Source organism: Rhineura floridana, chromosome 4, assembly GCF_030035675.1.
Source record: "Rhineura floridana isolate rRhiFlo1 chromosome 4, rRhiFlo1.hap2, whole genome shotgun sequence".
NCBI lineage: Eukaryota > Metazoa > Chordata > Lepidosauria > Squamata > Rhineuridae > Rhineura > Rhineura floridana.
The window spans coordinates 58,309,682-58,328,113 of record NC_084483.1 but is presented as its reverse complement, the minus strand read 5'-3'; the positions used below and the strand labels follow the sequence as shown (position 1 = coordinate 58,328,113).

The 18,432-nt window shown below is 45.2% G+C and overlaps 1 protein-coding gene and 1 non-coding gene across 4 annotated transcripts in view; one reads left to right on the top strand and one right to left on the bottom strand.

The window, feature by feature from the left end:
• Positions 1–18,432, top strand: part of COL9A1 (collagen type IX alpha 1 chain) — a 200,263-nt gene that overhangs the window by 150,475 nt on the left and 31,356 nt on the right. For all 3 annotated transcript variants that reach the window (XM_061623089.1, XM_061623087.1, XM_061623088.1), the window contains 2 exons: positions 7,195–7,248; positions 8,025–8,096. In XM_061623089.1, the coding sequence (XP_061479073.1) occupies positions 7,195–7,248; positions 8,025–8,096 (126 nt within the window). The remainder of the gene's footprint in view (positions 1–7,194; positions 7,249–8,024; positions 8,097–18,432) is intronic.
• On the bottom strand, positions 5,831–5,949 carry LOC133384760 (5S ribosomal RNA). Its single transcript, XR_009762689.1, has one exon. It is a non-coding gene; the product is annotated as a 5S ribosomal RNA (ribosomal RNA).

Below are 18,432 nucleotides of genomic sequence, written 5' to 3'. Positions count from 1 at the left end.
TGTCTGCAAACGTTGAAAGAGAAATGTTTGGACAGTAAACAGGCAACATCGACATTAGTGTAATATCCTATCACCAGTGTGGCATAGCCAATATCCCTAGTCAGAGGTGGTGGGCTTCTATGGAGGTAGCAGGGATGTTTGTCTGGCAGAGGCCCAATTTGCCTGGGATAGCGATCCCAATAAAATTGCAGCAACAAGATATCTAGAGTTCAAAGTCTGGCTGATAGAAATGTCCACATCCACATCATGCATTTAAAGCACTATTACACCCACTTTAATAGTCATGTCTTGCCCCAAAGAATCATAGGAAGTGTAGTTAGTGAAGGGTGCCGAGAGTTGTTATGAGACCCCTATTCCATTCACAGAGCTACAGTTTCCAGAGTGGTTTAACAATCAGTCCCTCTTCCCGGAAAACTGTGAACTGGAGGCTTTGAGGAGAACTTGTGATATACTTGACTACTTTCCAAATTCCTTTCTCTATACTGATGCCTGCCTGTATATTTTTGGTCAGTTCTTGGGTAATTAAGAACAAGTTAGTTTCCTAACTGGATAATCTTTTAAACTATGTTTTTAATCCCATAAAATGCAACTAAGGGATTATAAAATCAGCAGTGCACAGAAACCGGAGCTGCCATACTGTGTTAATTGTTAGCAATCCCCACTGTCAGTTCTGGAAACAGTTCCGTTCAGATTAAATTCTGAGGTTTCCCCCCTCACTCTGTTGTTCTAGCAACCAGCAAGACATCTAATGTATAGGTTCTCTACAAGGGGGGAATTCCCCCCCGGGGGGGAATTTTAGGGTTCCAGGGGGGGAATTGTGACCACAATTCAGCAAAGTGTGATGTCCTGTAGATTATGTACAATCTGTAAAATTGTAGTTTGTTTTTAATTTAATCTGCGACATTCAACAAAGTTTATTGAATGTCACAGATTAAAATCGATTCTTGAACATGCATTATTATTTTCATTTGCAAAATTAAATTATTATTTAAAGATCAGAAAGTGCTCCAAGAAATTCTGTTATAATATAAACTAAGAAATTTTCTCTCACGAGAAACACCACCGTCACTCGCGAAACGTCAACACGCTATGAGAGACTATCTTGGGAAGGGGGGAATTATATTCTGAACAATGGTAAAAGGGGGGAATGGAGCAAAAAAGGTTGAGAACCACTGATCTAATAGTTTTGTATAAACTAATAATTGTTTGTATAAACCAACAGATGTGCAAAACATTCTAATTTTTCTCTCATTGTACTTTCAGTGAAAAATGTAGGGAAAATGCTGCTAATGTTCTCTTTACACTGATTGTTTCCTTATATCTAGATTTACAAATCAGCCTTAACCATATCTACTTGGAAGTCTTTATTTCAATGGGGCCTGTTCCCAAATAAATAGATTGGCATACAGTTGCAGCCATGCAGCTCAATCCTATGCATGACTGACTCAGAAGAATGTTCCACTATGTTCAGTAGAGCTTCTTATTCCCAGAGAAGAGCTCATAGGATTGCAGCCTTTGGGTCAAACTGCTCATTATGTTTAACGTAAAGCATGCAACTACGTCTCTTGTTTTTCTTAAATTAATTACAGCTACAGCTCCCTCCCTGATTGTTATTGGGATTGCAGCATGTAGGGAAGGAAAATCTATCCCCCCCAGCCACTATCCCCTCCACCCCCACCCCCAGTATGGCTACAAGGCTTAGTAAAAAGTTCCCATTGCATTGCCATTACTTTAGTTTAAAATTCCTCAGCTGGAATTAATTTAATGATATAGCTGGACCTCATGTGCTATGCATAAAATGTAGTTTAACCCTTAGTCTGCATGCATTTACTCAACAAGCTGATGAACAGAACTGCCGACTCTCAGAGAATACCTGATCTGTAGCTGGTTCATGGTCATGTGATTTGCCAACACTTTGAACCAGCATATTTCACTTAATTTGATTTAGCCTCATTTATAGCATTAAAACCATCAGCCTAACTGTATGGTGTGCTGTACAAAGGGAAAATAACATGGATAAGATCAAGCCTTTGAACCTGTGCAATTTCAGGGCATTGCAGTATTACAATCAAACACTGCGATTGTTGTACTGGTGCAGCAATTGAGGATAATGCAATCCAAAGCATAATTTACACCAAGGTAAATTATGCCCATGTAATTTACCCCATTCCAATCTCTGTTTGGGAGTGGGGCTGCTGCCGGCTAAGCAAAAACAAGCCTTTAAAATGGGGTTTGACTTACACCATCCTTTTTGCCAGTGTAACTTCTGCTGGGTTGCTAGGTCATGTGACTTAGCTGAACAGAGTTTGGAATAGGGATAAGCCTGCCCTGTCTTGCCCCCAGAACACCCCTTTCATGGGACTTACCTCAGCTGAGCCAGCTGAGCGGGGATGGAGGACTTATGCTGGCATATCCCCAGCTCAGCCAGAGATCCAAACTCCTCGTCCTGGAAGATCTTTGGTTTGGATTGCTCCCTAAAACAGTTCTATGATACAAAATCACGCATATGTCACGTGTGAGCTTTGAAGAAGGTATGGTCTGGTGCAGTAAGGATGTGGGAGTGGCAACACTATGCATAGTGCTATCCATGTTGACAGGAGGATCCACCATAATTGCAAGTGACATGGCATTGCATTTGTAAAATATAACAGTTATTTTAAGAACATGAGCACCATGTTTTGAGGACAAATACAGATAACTGACCAGACAACATACTACCATGGCAATTACATCTTCATCTCCATGGACCACAAAGAGTATTTTACTCAAAGCACAGCTAGAATATTTTTGGAAAAATCTCTGCTAAGGATTAAAAAAGCGATGGATTCTAATAGCAATGTGGTGTTTTTTTTAAAAAAGGAAACACAATAGGAGTCCCATCTCTGAATGTTATAAATCAAAATATGTATTCTTGTCTTCCATAATTCTTTTGCCAGTTGACTTCAAGCTTTGTTTCACTTGCATTATGGAAATTGCTCTATATGATTATCACACTTCATTTATGATTAAAAACTTCCAAAGCTTTTCTTTATGATAAATTGCTCCAAAGAATCAATTTTTAAACTTCAAAGTGCCAGACATAATCAGTGATACTTTTTTTTAAGAAGGTGTAGTGATTATTTGTACTGAGGTAAGCAGATGATTTGTACTTGATTTGAACACAGTGGACCATCTTGGCCCTAGCGCTGCCAGTCAGGCCATCCACATAAAAAAGATTCATCCATCCAGTGCAGTCATGTCTAAATAAGAACATAAGAAGAACAATGCCGGAGCTTGCCAAATGCCCAGCTGTTTTTCATTGTTCTCACAGTGGCCAACCAGATGCCTATAGAAGATCCGTAAGCAGGACCTGAGTACAACAGTATTCTCCCCATTTGTGATTCCCAGCAACTGGTATTCAGAAGCATATTGGCTCTGACAGTGGAGATAAAACATAGTTATCATGGCTGGTAGCCATTCGTAGCTTCATCCTCCATGAATTTGTCTAATCCTTTTTTAAATCCATCCAAGTTGGTGTCCATCACTACCTCTTATCGGAGTGAATTCCATAATTTAACTATGTGCTATGTGAAGAAGTACTTCCTTTAGTCTGTCCTGAATCTTTCAACATTCAGCTTCATTGAATGTCCCTAAGTTCTAGTGTTATGATAGAGGAAGAAATTTTTTTCCTCTCCACTTTCTCTGCATTGTGCATAATTGTATACACCCCTATGATGTCCATCCCTTACCTTTCCTCTAAACTCAAAAGTTCCAAATGTTATAACCTTTCCTCATAAGGGAGTCTCTCCAATGCTTTGATCATGTTGGTCATCCTTTTCTGAACCCTTTTCTGCTTTCTAGTATTCTTTTTGAGAATTCTAGCTGCATTACAAATTTGTATAACAGAATTATGATAGTGGCAGTTTTATTTTCAATCACTTTCTTAATTATCCCGATTCTCATTGGCTGTGCAAGAACAATCTTCTTCTCTGCAGTAGAGCAATAGATGTAGACTTTAACATCTGAAGAACAAGTGAATCACAACTCAGTGGCTCAGTTCAGATGTACTGCCAAACAGTGCCAGTGCCAAAGGGTGACTAGGTCGGGCCTTGGTCAAGGGCCCCTATGGCCCAGAGGGGCCCCTTCTTATAGTAGGAGGATAGCTTTCCCATTCCATAATGTGCGGCAGCATCGGCTCCCGACCCTGCCATGGATCTCAGAGAGGGAGCTCCCAGGCACCCCCTATACAGTCAATGCGGGATTCAATAAAGCCGCCTGTGCATCCCATCTCCCTCTCCCGTTCCTGTGAATGGTGTGTGCACTGCACGTGCATGCTTGCCATCTTGGTTGATGGCAGGCATGTGTATGCAGCACACATGTTATTCGCAGGGATGGGAGAGGTAGGTGGGACATGCAGATGGGCTTATTAGCCCCACACCACCTGTATGAGGGAGGGTTGGACTACAACATCACGGGCCCAGGGCAGGCTAGGGCCCAAGGGACCAGTCATGCCTGGCGCCAGTCCTAATGCCAAATTGTGGTTTGGTGCTATGTGAATGAACATGGAACAGACTTGCATGCTCCCTCCTCATCTTGAGCACTGTAATTTCTTCTCTCTCCGGTTTGTACTAAATTGGAGAAGAGAGCATACAAATCTGAGCCTTCAAGCAGCAGACCTATTTTTGGAGCACTAAACTATATTTTCACACTATATCTGAAGCAAGACAATGAATTGTTAACCTGACATAAGTTTACATAATGCACAATATTACAAAAGGAGCTTTTCTTCATTGAAATGCCAGAAGATGCTGGCATATATACATTTCTTTACAGTACTTTAAACTGGTATGGCTTACCTGAACATCTTTTATTTCCCCCCACTAAACTTATTTGATGAAGATTCTTTCTTTCAGTTGCATATTATTCAGATACAGCTCTTGTGGCAATAAACAAAGATAGTGGTTTCCAAGTTTATTCCAAATTTGATTATTTTCACTTGAATCCAAATGTGTAATTTGTATACAATACACAATTTGGTATGTGCAGTAATCATGTTACAAAAGTAGCTAAATATAGCTAAAATTATGGAGATTAATTAATTCTCTGAGTCACAGAAAGGTTTTTTTTTTAAAGTAAAAGTCTTTCCCATATTAAGGACAGAAGATTTTTCTAAAAGCAATGGCTGGAAACTTGATTCTCAGTTGTTTTGATCGCTCTAGGATACCTAATTATTTTCCAGAAAATTTCCAAGCTGAGCCTTGCTTGAAAAGTTATTTCATGCAATTCTGAAAGGTGGCATAAAACATGTTTTATATGTAGCTTTTTCTTTTCATTGCTCCACAACCTGCTGTGTTACAGTTTCCTGGCCAGAATATAAAATGAAAGCTAGAATGAAACTTACCCACTGTGTTTTATGCCAAGTCAGTTCTCCTCATGCAACATCTTTACAAGTGATACAGTGGTGTGAGACTATGGTGTGAGACTACTACTACTACTACTACTATTACTACTACTACTATTATTATTATTTTAACTTTATACCCTGCCTTTTGTAACAAAGGAGCCTAGAGCTGCAAACAGCAAGCAACAAAACAAAACATTTCTTTAAAATCTTTTTAAAATCTTTTTTTTAAATTGGGATAAAGGTATCTACCTAAAAGGCTTGTTGAAAGAGAAAGGCCTTCAGTAGTGCTAAAAATGCAACAGACATGGTACCTGTCTTAATATTTTTGTTGTTATATGCCTTCAAGTCAATTATGACTTATGACAACCCTATGAACCTTTTTGGATATATTCATAGGGTTTTCATGGTAAGAGGTATGCAGAGGTGGTTAACTATTGCCTTCCTGTAAGCCTACGACACCTGGTATTCCCAGGCGATCTCCCATCCAAGTACTAACCAGGCCTGACCCTACTTAGCTTATGAGATCAGATGAGATCAGGCGTGTTCAGAGTAGTATGACCGTAGGTCTTAATATTTAAGGGGAGGGAATTCCGAAGGGTGGGTGCAACAACACTAAAGTTCCAATTCCTATATTGTATGGAATGGACCTCCTGATAAGACAGTATCTGCAGGAGGCCCTCACCTGCAGAGCACAGTGATTGACTTGGTATACATAAGGGGTAAGATGGCCTTTCAGCTATCCTGGTCTCAAGCTGTATAGTGCCTTATACACCAAAAGCAGCAGCTTGAACTTAGCCCAATAGTTAATTGATTTGTTACCTGCTGCATGTTTGTTTTTATTTTCTTAACATTCCCAGAAGATTGTTGTTAAAGCCTCCATGCATATAATATTGACAATAATTAGAAATAAATTTGGCAAAATTTCATGATGAGGGGATGCAAGCTTTGCATTCAAAAGTGTTCTCTAATCTTTTGAAATCTTGAAAATCACAGAGTCTATTTGAGACAAGAAGCAAATCGACCATCAACCTTTTTACCTTAGTGGGGAAAAAGCCAGCCTACATTCAAGGACATGTAAAGCAAGATGTCATTTATATAATTCACCATCTACATATTATATATCCCATATAGAAGGTGATTGAAAAAGAATCTGTATAGTGGATGCTCACCATGGTAACTCTTGTATATTAAGTAACTTGTCATAGTGGACTGCAATGACTCTTTGCCACAGGGAGAGTCTCCATGTCTCCATTAAGAGCTGCCATTAAACTCTGTTATTGGGGTAGACAATGTGGTGCCCTGCACTTGATGCCAAGTCCCATCAGACCTAGCCAGCATGGCCAATGTAAGGATGCTAGGAGTTGTAGTTGGAAGGCACTATGTTGACTGGGCCTGCTCTCCGTAGTGGCCACTATCCATGTAGCAAGCCACATGAGACATCTCAGGAGAACTCTGCACATATCCCCTCAATTCACATATGCAGCCACAATGTGGTCATGTAAAATTTTCAGAGGTACCAAAGCAAGCCATTGCACTTTTTGTATGCATCCTCTATGAACAGCTATTAGGCTGCTAATACCTGAAGAGTTACATTATGAGGGTATGCTTGTTCTTTTAGAGGATATAAATGTGTGTTTATGATATAGAACAAAGTGGTGTAATTAAAAACAGCTTTGTTTTAAGTTGGGATTTTGCTTTTTAGCTGATTATAAAAATATTAACTAACCATTCATGAAAAGAAATAAGGATTCTTCATTTTGCTTTCAGAAAATGCATCTGTGCTTTAACAGTGCTTTCTTGTTTCCTAAAAGGGAAGCAGAGGTGAGCCAGGTCCTGCTGGTCCTCCAGGTCCGCCAGGTAAAATGGTAAGTAGCCAATGTCTACTTCCATCAGGTTTATGTTTATTTTTCCAAGAGCTTATGGTTCCCCTTAGGATCTGTAGCAACCTAGACTTTTTTTACAAGAAGTTAAAGATGAAACATGAATGGGGTCATTGTTGACTTTCCTCATCCCAGCTTGTGACTCTACTAAGATCACATTTTCTTATTTGAATTCCATAAAACTCTGTTGGAAGCACATCCCTTTTTATGCAGTATTGTAAAGAAGAAAAGTAGATGTCTCTCTTTGTATCGTGCCTTAAGGTAGTGAGGTTAGCTGTTGCTTGTGTTATTAATATGCAAGAAGCAGGAATGCTGTGAAAGGCCAAGGGTTTATTTATTTATTGTGGCAGCTACCTGGCATTAATGACTAGTGAGCATGAATGCCTTCTTTGAAATGACTCGATTTTCATTTACATGGTTTCTGCTAGTAGGGCAGTCTGAATATTTGGGGACTGAAAGAACTCCCTGTTAGAGTCGAATACTCACACCATAAGGTTGAGGATTTACAGTATCCTCCTCTGTAAAGATACAAATAAGTTAGCAGATGTATTAAAAGTCTAGGAACAGCTGTTTTCTAGCAGCTGTGGATTACAGGGAACTGTCAGCAACAATTTAGCATTGTCTATGGTTTAGAAGGAAGATACACAGTCAGACTTCCTTATTACTCTCTATAGGGAAGGTATAGCGTGGTTCTCAGAGGCTTTTTATCAATGGTCACTTTGTTCAGTCTAAAAAATTGCCACCTTTGATTATTTTCACAGGGTGCTGAGGGTGACATAGGCCTCCCAGGTTTACCCGGGCCTCCAGGATTGCCTGGTGGTAAAGGTGACAGGGTAAGTATACAATTTGACAGAAGGAATTGCTGTGGTCTAAATCCTGTCATGGAGGACAAACATCTTCCGGCTTTTTTGCTTCATACCAAGCTTTGATTCACCTGGGTAGTGGTGGTGAAGAATTACTGATAACTAACTATTGCTGGAGTGAGGATCTCTGTGACATTCCAGATGTTGTTGGACTCCAACTTACATCAGGCCCAGCCAGCAAGGCCAATGCTCAGGGATAATGGGCTATACAACATCTGGAGGGCCACAGGTTCCCCTGCCCTGAATTACTGTATGTAGTTTTCTGTCCTAGAGTCCCTGAAAGTGATTGTGGTGTCTAACCAACAAGGTTTCCCTGCTTAGTTTTTACACTTTGCCTCTCCTTTGATGTCCACCAAAAACTCTTCCTGGTTTTATTGCAAGTATCTTTGTTGAAATCCTTGCAACAATTAAAGCAACCTGGATTTATTAATTTATTTATCCACCCACTCTTCAAATCCTACTATGTTCTGCATAAAAATGTGGCTGCCTCGACTCTGTTCCCCTTATTAGGACCCATCCCATCTTGACAATTTCAAACCAGCATGATTTTTTTCAACTCCATTCCTTTGTCTTCTGCTGATAATATTAAAAACTACCTCTTAGATTGTTGTGCTAAGATTTTTCAGGTTATTTCTAGGTAGACATTACCATGTCTTTCTGGACATTACCCTGTTTTTCTTTTCCTCTCAACAAAAGTCTCTCCTTGGCTCTCTCCCACTCCAGCCTCAAGCCTTTAGAAGACAGACACATACATTCCTTTTGCACCCCCTCCCCAGGGGAATTTAAGCTCTCGCATTCACCATGACTGGTTTCTTAGTTAGCAGATTTAGGAAAGATCTTAGCTCTGACTTGATTGTCAAAGAGTCCCCCCCCCCGGAAAAAGTCTACTTAGCTTCAGCTGTTGTTTCTTGAAACTCTTTGCTTTGCCTGTGGTGGGAGATATTTGATGTCCTGACAAGCAACATTCATCATTATTGCTTTAGCTTAGTTGGCAAGCTGCTGTAGAATTCCAACGCAATCAGTTCCAAGGAATTAACTTGGAAAGGGTTTGTTCTCAAGGGAAGTCAAATTATAGGTAGTCTTTGCCATTTGCTAATGACGCGTAGACTCTTTGTTGAAACGGTGGCTTCTGTAGTACCCATGTGATTTTCTCTATATTTAAAATAGTATATATATTTTCTGCACCAACCTTTGAGGTGCCTACTTGCTGATATATCCTCCCCAAATACTAATAGTTATCATTAACAGCAGAATGTATTCTCCAGTATTCCTGAAAAACTGAACCTCAGCCTTAGAATTCTTCTGAATATCACTTAGCTGCAGTATTTATTCCACTGAATGAAAATATGTTCCTGGACAAAATGAGGGGCACAACCCTCCGCTATTTCACTCATGGAAAGCACCACATATGGGGTGCCTCATAGGAGTACATAATGTGCCAGGCCCTTCCACACACTTCACCGTAGTGTGTCCAATAGCTTGCTCTTTTCTAGGCCTTCAGCTGCAGCAAGGTAAGACACACAAGGGACCCCATTCGTTGTGAATGACTGGGTGTATTTCTGTGTTGTGCCTTTCACAACAGCAGCAGTATGTATCCCCGCAGGTAGCCTAGTGGGGAGGAATGAATTTGGAGCACCCTGCAGACTCCTCTGTCTGTGTGAGGGGTGAGGATTGTGCCTTTTTTTCATCAAGACCTGCTTCAAACATTCCCTCAGTGGCATGGTCACTGCCAAGGTCATCAGCCTGTCAGTGTGACCAAGGATCCATGCAGCTGTGGGAATCTTTGAATCCCATTCCTACATGGGTCCATAAGGTTTGCTGGGGTGGGGCTTCTTTTTTGATCTGGCAGAGCCATCTAGGAAGGGGATTCAAACACTCATGCAGCTGCACAGATCTGTGACTGCAAGGAAGCAAATTTGGATGGCACTGTTTGGATCCATCCCCTGTACACAGAAGTAGACACAGGTGCTCACGTTCTTGCATGAGGTACACAGAAAGTGCAGAGGTTTGGCATGAGGATTATACCTTGTTATCAACCAGGGTGGCTATATCCACCATGCTAATATCTTTAGTTATTGCATGAAAGTGGTTCCAAGCCATTAGGGAATTCAAAAGTGAAAACTGCAGGAATATAGGAAGCTGCCATATACCAGGTCAGACCATTGGTCCATCTAGTTCAGTATTTTTCTTTTTCTTTCCTCATATGCTATTTTAAATAAAGTTAAAAATACATGCAGAAAAATCACACATACCAGTACAGCAAGGTCACTAAAGGAATTAAAGAGACTCGCTGATTACAATTTTAGGGAGCTGCTGCATTCCAAGTGAGAGCATGGGCCCATCTAGCCCTGTATTGTCTGCACTGACTGGCAGCAGCTCTTCTGAGTTATAGACAGGAATCTTTCCTAGTCCTATCTGGAGATGATGGGGATTGAAGCTGGGACCTTCTGCATGCAAAATATATTCTCTGCCACTGAACTAAAGTCCTTGCTGATGCAATCCCCATGCCCTCCTTGTTAGAAAGCAGTTAGGGCTCAACATACAAGACTTCCAGCCTAGGTGGCCAATCCATTTGAGATATGTTCTGCATCCTATTTTTCATAAAGTTACATGAAAGTTCCATCCTGAGTCTTTGCATTCATACTGACAAGGTTGTGAAAGATGACCCACATTACTCATTGTTGCACTCAGTATATAAGGGATTAAGATCTAAATATTTGAACTGTTTTCAAATTGGGAAGGGTGTTCAGTCAACCCAGCAGGAAAGAATCCAGCCAATCTAGAGGAGACCGAAATGTTTTAGAAAGGGTTACTTCCTCTGCATATGTGGCTTCAAATGTCTCCTAAAATTGTTAGTTGTACAGATGGATGACTCTCTTTTTATAATGGATTTTATATGTTTATTATGTTTTGGTTTTCAGGGTTTTATCTCTCTCATTATGACCTCTGGGCTAGATAATAAAGTCAATTCTGACAGAAGTTCATAATTGGGTCAAGCCATTTTTCTCTTTCCAGCAATGTACCTGAAAACACTCTCTGAGTCCATCCTGCTTTCAAAGTCATGAATTCTTCCTTTGCGGCCTATTGCCGAAATAAAACACAAACACCATTCATTGGGTTAAATCATGGGCCACTTTATTAAACGGAATCAATTAGAATAATGAACCTGCAGAGGGGAAATCAAGTGCGGGAGCATTCTGATGATCCAGGCAAAGCCTGCTTGCAGCCATAGGGCGACTAAACCTTGCCTGAGCCTGGGGCTGCCCTATGCCAGACCCCAGCTCAAGCCACACCCTGAAGATGTGTAGGGGGTCCAACCCGCATCACCGCCCCCCGGAGCCGTGAAACTCCGAGCGGATGAGGCACGTTGGCCCCAAAGGCGGCCCGTGTTCTGCCCCCCGGGCCGTATAGCCCTGAGCTGCAGGCCCCCGGACCGCCAATCGCCCCCAAAGGTGCCTAAAGGTGTCACCTAGCTGCCCTTTCCCTTTAAACCTTTTCCCGCACTTCTTTGCCACAAGTGACCGTTGACATATTGAAGCTAAAAACACACCAATCAGCCTATTAACCCCAAAGGCACCCGTGCTAACCCTTGACCCGTCCCCCCAACCACAGTGTGGAGTAGGCAAAAGAAACCTGCCAGCAAAGCGAGGCAGGCAGGCCAAAAATTCCTAGTCGGCCCCGTAGCGACCAAATGAATCACACTGCAGTAGAGGGAGGGTCGGGCGGGCGCCGCCAAAATTCAAAGGAGGGCGGGAGGCTGGTGGAGTGGCCTTAAATGGCCTTCAGCTGCCCCGCCTCCTTACTGTGCGTCACGACGGCGCGCTGGCGCGCCACGTGCGCACGCACACACCCTTGATGGCGGCCTGGCTTCGGCAGCAGCCGCAAACACGCCCCTTTTGCCCGGCAGGTACCGGGCACGGAACGGGATTGCGGCCTATTGCCGAAATAAAACACAAACACCATTCATTGGGTTAAATCATGGGCCACTTTATTAAACGGAATCAATTAGAATAATGAACCTGCAGAGGGGAAATCAAGTGCGGGAGCATTCTGATGATCCAGGCAAAGCCTGCTTGCAGCCATAGGGCGACTAAACCTTGCCTGAGCCTGGGGCTGCCCTATGCCAGACCCCAGCTCAAGCCACACCCTGAAGATGTGTAGGGGGTCCAACCCGCATCACCGCCCCCCGGAGCCGTGAAACTCCGAGCGGATGAGGCACGTTGGCCCCAAAGGCGGCCCGTGTTCTGCCCCCCGGGCCGTATAGCCCTGAGCTGCAGGCCCCCGGACCGCCAATCGCCCCCAAAGGTGCCTAAAGGTGTCACCTAGCTGCCCTTTCCCTTTAAACCTTTTCCCGCACTTCTTTGCCACAAAAGGGGGACAAGCCTCTGCTTAGTCTCCCTTTACCCCACACCCGATAAGAATCTCATGCAGACCCCTCTGCAGGTCCATCAGGAGGATGGCATCGTTGCCTCCCGAACTGCATGTCCAAGCATGTCTGCCACTGAGGGCCTTGCCCTCCATGTCCGACCACAGCAGACAACCCAAGGCTACCGAGGCCTCGACTGCATGTCCTCACATGCCTGCCACTGAGGGCCTTGCCCTCCATGTCTGACCACAGCAGACGACCCAAGGCTACCGTGGCCTCAACTGCATGTCCTCACATGCCTGCCACTGAGGGCCTTGCCCTCCATGTCTGACCACAGCAGACGACCCGAGGCTACCAAGGCCTCAGCTGCATGTCCTCACATGCCTGCCACTGAGGGCCTTGCCCTTCCTGTCTGACCATAGCAGACGACCAGAGGCTATTGTGGCCTCAACTGCATGTTCTCACATGTCTTGCCCTTCAGTAACCTTCTGCCCTGAACCCTGCTGGAACGACATGGGTAGGAGACCATTCCAGCGCATACTCTGTCAACCCAGTCACCAAACCATGGCCCACCATCAGAGGCCCAGCTGTGAACCAATGTGCGTTTGCGGCCCCAAGGCCAGCCTATGAGCTCATGCCATGGCTGCAGAGTAGACTGCGCATCTGCTCCATCCCCGTCCAGCAACCTGCCAAAAACAGAAACAATCGTGAACAGTTGGGTCCCAGACCTTCAGACTCGCCCCTGGGGTGAATGTATTCCATGCGCCCCCTACTTCCACCTCCTAGCGGCCTGCACCTGCATATACAAAAACCAAATAGACCGTCCCAGGTAGGCAATTCCACTGCCGGGTAGGCAACCCCAATTCCGGAGGGGCATGGCCCTCAAACCCCCATGGGTCCGCTCCCAGGCATCGCGACACTAGACCGAAACTTTATGAGGGAAGATCCCTCCCCCTGAATATCAGGCAGCCAGGCCTATAGCTTCCGGCCAAAAACACTATGTCGCCGTCATGGGGAAGTGTCCAGTCCAGGGGAGGGTAAAATAATGTGGAATGACTCTTGTACCCCTGGTCTGCCTGGAAACAAACCTTGGACCCCAGGATGGCTCGAAGGGAAGTCTGACCTGGCCCCAAACACCCCCACCCCCCATCCGGAAGGCTCCAAAATTAAGTGTGAGGGGTGCTACATGTAACCGCTGAGCTTTGAAGCATGATGGTCACAGGGCACCTCCCTGATCAACAATCCCTGGCGGGTCAGGTGAACATGGAGGGTGAGGATAAGGGGTATGGGGGTGTGCATGGGCCAGCTGGCCAGCACATGACATATCCCAAGACATGTGAATGGTCCTAAAGGCCCCCTGCAAGCCTACCTTGCGACACACTGGCAGACAAGCTTTACTCCTACCATCTGTGATGAATTCCAGGACGAGATTCCTAGGAATAGGCCACGCTTTGCATAGCCCCTGCCATCCCCCCAACTCCCAGGAGTCCCCTCCTGCCCTGACCATCTCTGACTCCCCTCCCCCATCTCCCAGTATGCGGTATGGGACTAGCAGAGTCGGTCCTTCCTCTAACTGGAACACCATTGACGCACTGCAGGAACGGAGGGGGCCACACCGCAGGTTGGCGCATAAGGCAGCCAAAACCCTGAACCTGTGGTGAGGCTGTGAAATCCCTGTTATGGCACTATAAACCCCACCACAGAAGGCCCCCAATACCTGAAGGGCAGAAAGCAAACACTTTCCCAGCCCCTGAAAACTTCAGGATCTTGATCTGCAACAATTCAAGCTTTTTCCAGGCAGCCTGCAGCCCTGGGTCCAAAAGTCGATTTTAATACCCTGGAAGGTGAACACTGGGGCAGGATCCTCCACTTTCCCAGCTGCCAAAAGAACTCCCCAGTTCATAGCTACGCTATAAACTGTGCCATCAAGCGCTAACATGCACCCAAAGTCTGCCCTACCCGAGAACTGGACATCATGAAAATAGTGCCCCACCGCTTCTGGGGCCTCTCGTCTCCTGGCTGTCCCTTCCCAGAAGGGGCTGAAGTGCTCCATGCAAGAATACAGCAGCCCATAGGTAATGCTCTGCTGCATAGTTGACCTAAAAGGCAAAACTCAGCAGCTCAAAATCCACCATGTGTAACAGCTGGCAACGCAGGCAGATTAGCTGCCACACTTGCCCATAAGGCATCTCTGCCACAGGTGCGCACTATATTGAATGAAGTGTAGTGCACTGTGCATAGACTATCTGGTATGAAGCCATCACTGACTGACCCCACTTGTATGACGGATGGTGAATCAGGTAGACTTTGCCCACTGCCACTTTGGGCACTATACAGGGGGGGCACTGAGAGAGCAGAGGTAGGGGATGATGGGAAGGGGCCAATAACCCTGCCCAACTGTGTGTCTTCATCAATTGTCCCCTGGACCAGTGCGTCCATAGGATCCGGAAAACTGCATAATAAAGAAAAACCACATCATAAAATGAGTCTCCCCATAACTGGGCAGTCTGCAAGCAAGGTCCATAGCCCTCGAGCGTAGCTGGGAAGGGACACTTTTCTCAAGCAGCCTCTGCTGGGGGCTGCTTCCCACTCCTTTGGGGGGCCCTGGCCCCACATATCCTTCTGGCTTGTTGTTGTGCCTTTAATAGCAGGTTCGTATTCAGCAGTTATTAGATGGCATGGAGTTAAGCAATGTCATCTTCTAATGTCTGCAGATCAGATGACTCTTAAAAGCACAGGACTAGAGGCCTGTAAAAAAGGTGGGCACCTTATCTACAGACCAGTTTGTAAACTAGCTAAAGAGAAGATGCAAGCAAATGTGCAGCCTGCACGTGATTAATTCCATTATGTTTAAATAATTTACTCAGAGAAATATGAATTGGACCAATTCTATGCATACTTACTTATGAGAAAATCCCCGAGTGTATCGTTACTTCTTCCCCTGGAAGGGTGCATGTGATTGCACACATACAGCAGAATCCTATGTGTGTTTACTCAGAATACCACAGATTAAATGGGTCTTAGGACAGAGGTTTATGGGACTTAACTGATGGAAAGGTTCATATATTTTTACCTGGGTTTTGAAGAACGTATTTGGGGGGGGAGAAGCTTGACAGTGAAAAAAGGGGGGATGAGTTCCCTTTGCATTTGGAGTTGAAGTAGTTTTGGAGGTGAGGTTGCAGCACTAACTGGGGGTCCCTACTGGCTCCTGCAGCCTCCTTTCTGTCTCCAGCTGCCCCCCACCCTCATCAGAAAGCCTCTGCTCTTTGTAATTACATTGCATTGCTCCAATCCAAATGGCCGCTACGTTATGACAGAGCATCTTTCTAGGTTATTCTGCAAAAGAAGTGGCGGCCACAGGCAGAAGGGTGTGGGAGTGCAGGCAATTTTTTTTGGGGGGGGGGGCTCTCATCTCAAGTTCTCCCTAATTGACTAACCCCTTCTCTGAACTTTCCTGGTTTGCAAAACAGTGAGGAAGTGGGATGGCCTTCTCAGTACATCCCTTAATAAAAGCATCCCCTCTCCAGCTGCCCCTGGAATGCCCCCAGTGTCAGATAGCCCACTACCTCTCTAGGTAATTGGTAACTGAAAAGTAACATTTAGTTTAAACTAAAAATACACTTCAGTATCAAGAAAAGGAGTCTATTCCTATTTTGCTTTCTGTAATGGGCAGGGGACCCCAATAGAAGTATCTCCTGGCCCTAACTGGAGGTTTGCCACCCATTACAGCATTGTGAGAGACATGTAGTGAGCAAGTGGCAATGTCAATTGCCACATAAGGTGTGGAACTGGACCTAAATACATAGGAGAGGAGAGAGACAGCTCTTCGTCTATGCATCATCCCTTTACCTGCTGCATTACTATGCTTAGAGAAACAGACAGGAGCTCTCCATGAATACTTGCCTCTATGTTCTGCACAGAAGCCTGCCTGCATAAATATTTTGTTTAGTTTAAATAGAAAATCCTTAAAATAACCTTTTCCCCTACTGTTCTTTTCAAATTATATTTAATCCATAAAAATGCTGACTGTAATTCACCTTCAGCTAAAGTAAACATTTCTCTCTGCATACTTAAAACACAGACACACATGCCCTGGGTTGCAAGACATATTTGGCCTTTTCAATCTCTCTTTTACTATCAGCATAGAATTAAATTTTAAACATTGTCTCTCCCCCTACTCCACATATTCCAGGTTTATGATAGAAAGTCTAGGGTACTATTTAACTAGAAGTAGGTTGTTGTGTTTCCCTTAATCCCAAACATTATTTCTATGATAAATGATGGAATCAGAAGGTGATAGTTTGAAGGAAAGAAACAGGAGAGAGCAGAAGAGCATCAAAGGTGCCCCCATAGCAGTGCAGTTTGTTTAGGCCTGACATGTTCTGAATAAAGATTCTTCCTCAGGGGTAACTGAAACTGAAACCGTAACTGGAAAGCCACCCGTGCCCCGCTGCGGCTGAAAGTCCTCACGCGTCTCGTCGCAGCCGCAAGGCCGGCCCATCAGAGGCCTCACCGCGGCTGAAAGTCCTCCCGTGCCTCGCCGCCGCTGGAAGTCCCCATGTGCCTCGTCGCAGCCGCGAGGCCGGCCCATCAAAGGCCTCGCCGTGGCCGGAAGGCCTCCCGAGCCTCGCCGCGGCCCCAAGGCCCCTCGCGTCCCGCTGCCGCCGCTGCCCCCGCTAGGCCGGCGCACCAAAGGGCCCGCCGCGGCCGGAAGGCTCCCCGCGGCGCGCAGCAGCCGCCGCCACAAGGCCTCCGCCGCCAAAATTCAAAGGAGGGCGGGAGGCTGGTGGAGTGGCCTTAAATGGCCTTCAGCTGCCCCGCCTCCTTACTGTGCGTCACGACGGCGCGCTGGCGCGCCACGTGCGCACGCACACACCCTTGATGGCGGCCTGGCTTCGGCAGCAGCCGCAAACACGCCCCTTTTGCCCGGCAGGTACCGGGCACGGAACGGGAATCTCCACATTCAAGGCAAACTGCTCTTGGCTCATTTAATCATATGGAGAAAATAATGCTGGTCTGTGTTTTAAGTCCTGTTTTCTCCACTTAAATTCATAGGATAGTTATATCTTAAATGTGAAAGCAGGAGGTGTTTATGATGGCAAGAGCAGCATGAGACTCAGGAAGAAGCTCTGCTGGAAAAGGGGATTGCTACAGAGGTACAAATGCTGACCTTGTTTGGAATTTTGCAAAATGTCTGCAAGATTTTACCAAGTGTTTTGATTTACTATACAACAGGCCTACACAACATATGACCCACCACTAAGATGAATGCAGCTCTTCTGCCCAAGGGTTTGACTGCCACCCTGGTTTTGCAATCCCAGTCAGATAGCCCAAGCAGGTTTACTGGCTGGCAGCCATGTGTGGTTCAGCTGTTCTACATACATGTCTACTTTTCTCTAATTTTGGGATAACTTCTAGGATGCAGGGGCTCAAATCCAGTTTAAGGGACTGGAAAAGTGCAGCAAGTGTGTGTGTGTACACACACACATACACACTAGGGGCTACACGCCACTTGCTTTGCTTGCTAACCCTGCCTACCCCCACCAACTCCCCTCACCAAAGTTACCCACCTCCTCCCTTTACAGATTGCCAAAGGCACATACCCCTCTCTTTACCCCATGCCAAAGCTATCGAAACCCTCTCTTTGTAAGTCACCAAAGCTAGCAACCTCCTCTATACCCCTTGGCAAACCTACCCATCCCCTCTTTGCAGGTCACCAAAGCTACCCACCCCTTCTTCACCTCTTGTCAAATCCACCCACTCCCACCCATTGCAGGTCATCAAAGCTACCCACGCCTCCCTACCCCCTCCCTTTACTCCTGCTTCCCTCCGTCTCTGTCTGTCTCCTCTGCTGGTTCAGCAAGCCTGAGAAGCCTGTCGTCACACTGTAGTTTGTAACACCACACAAACTGCAGCTGCGTGATGGCAACGTAAGAATTA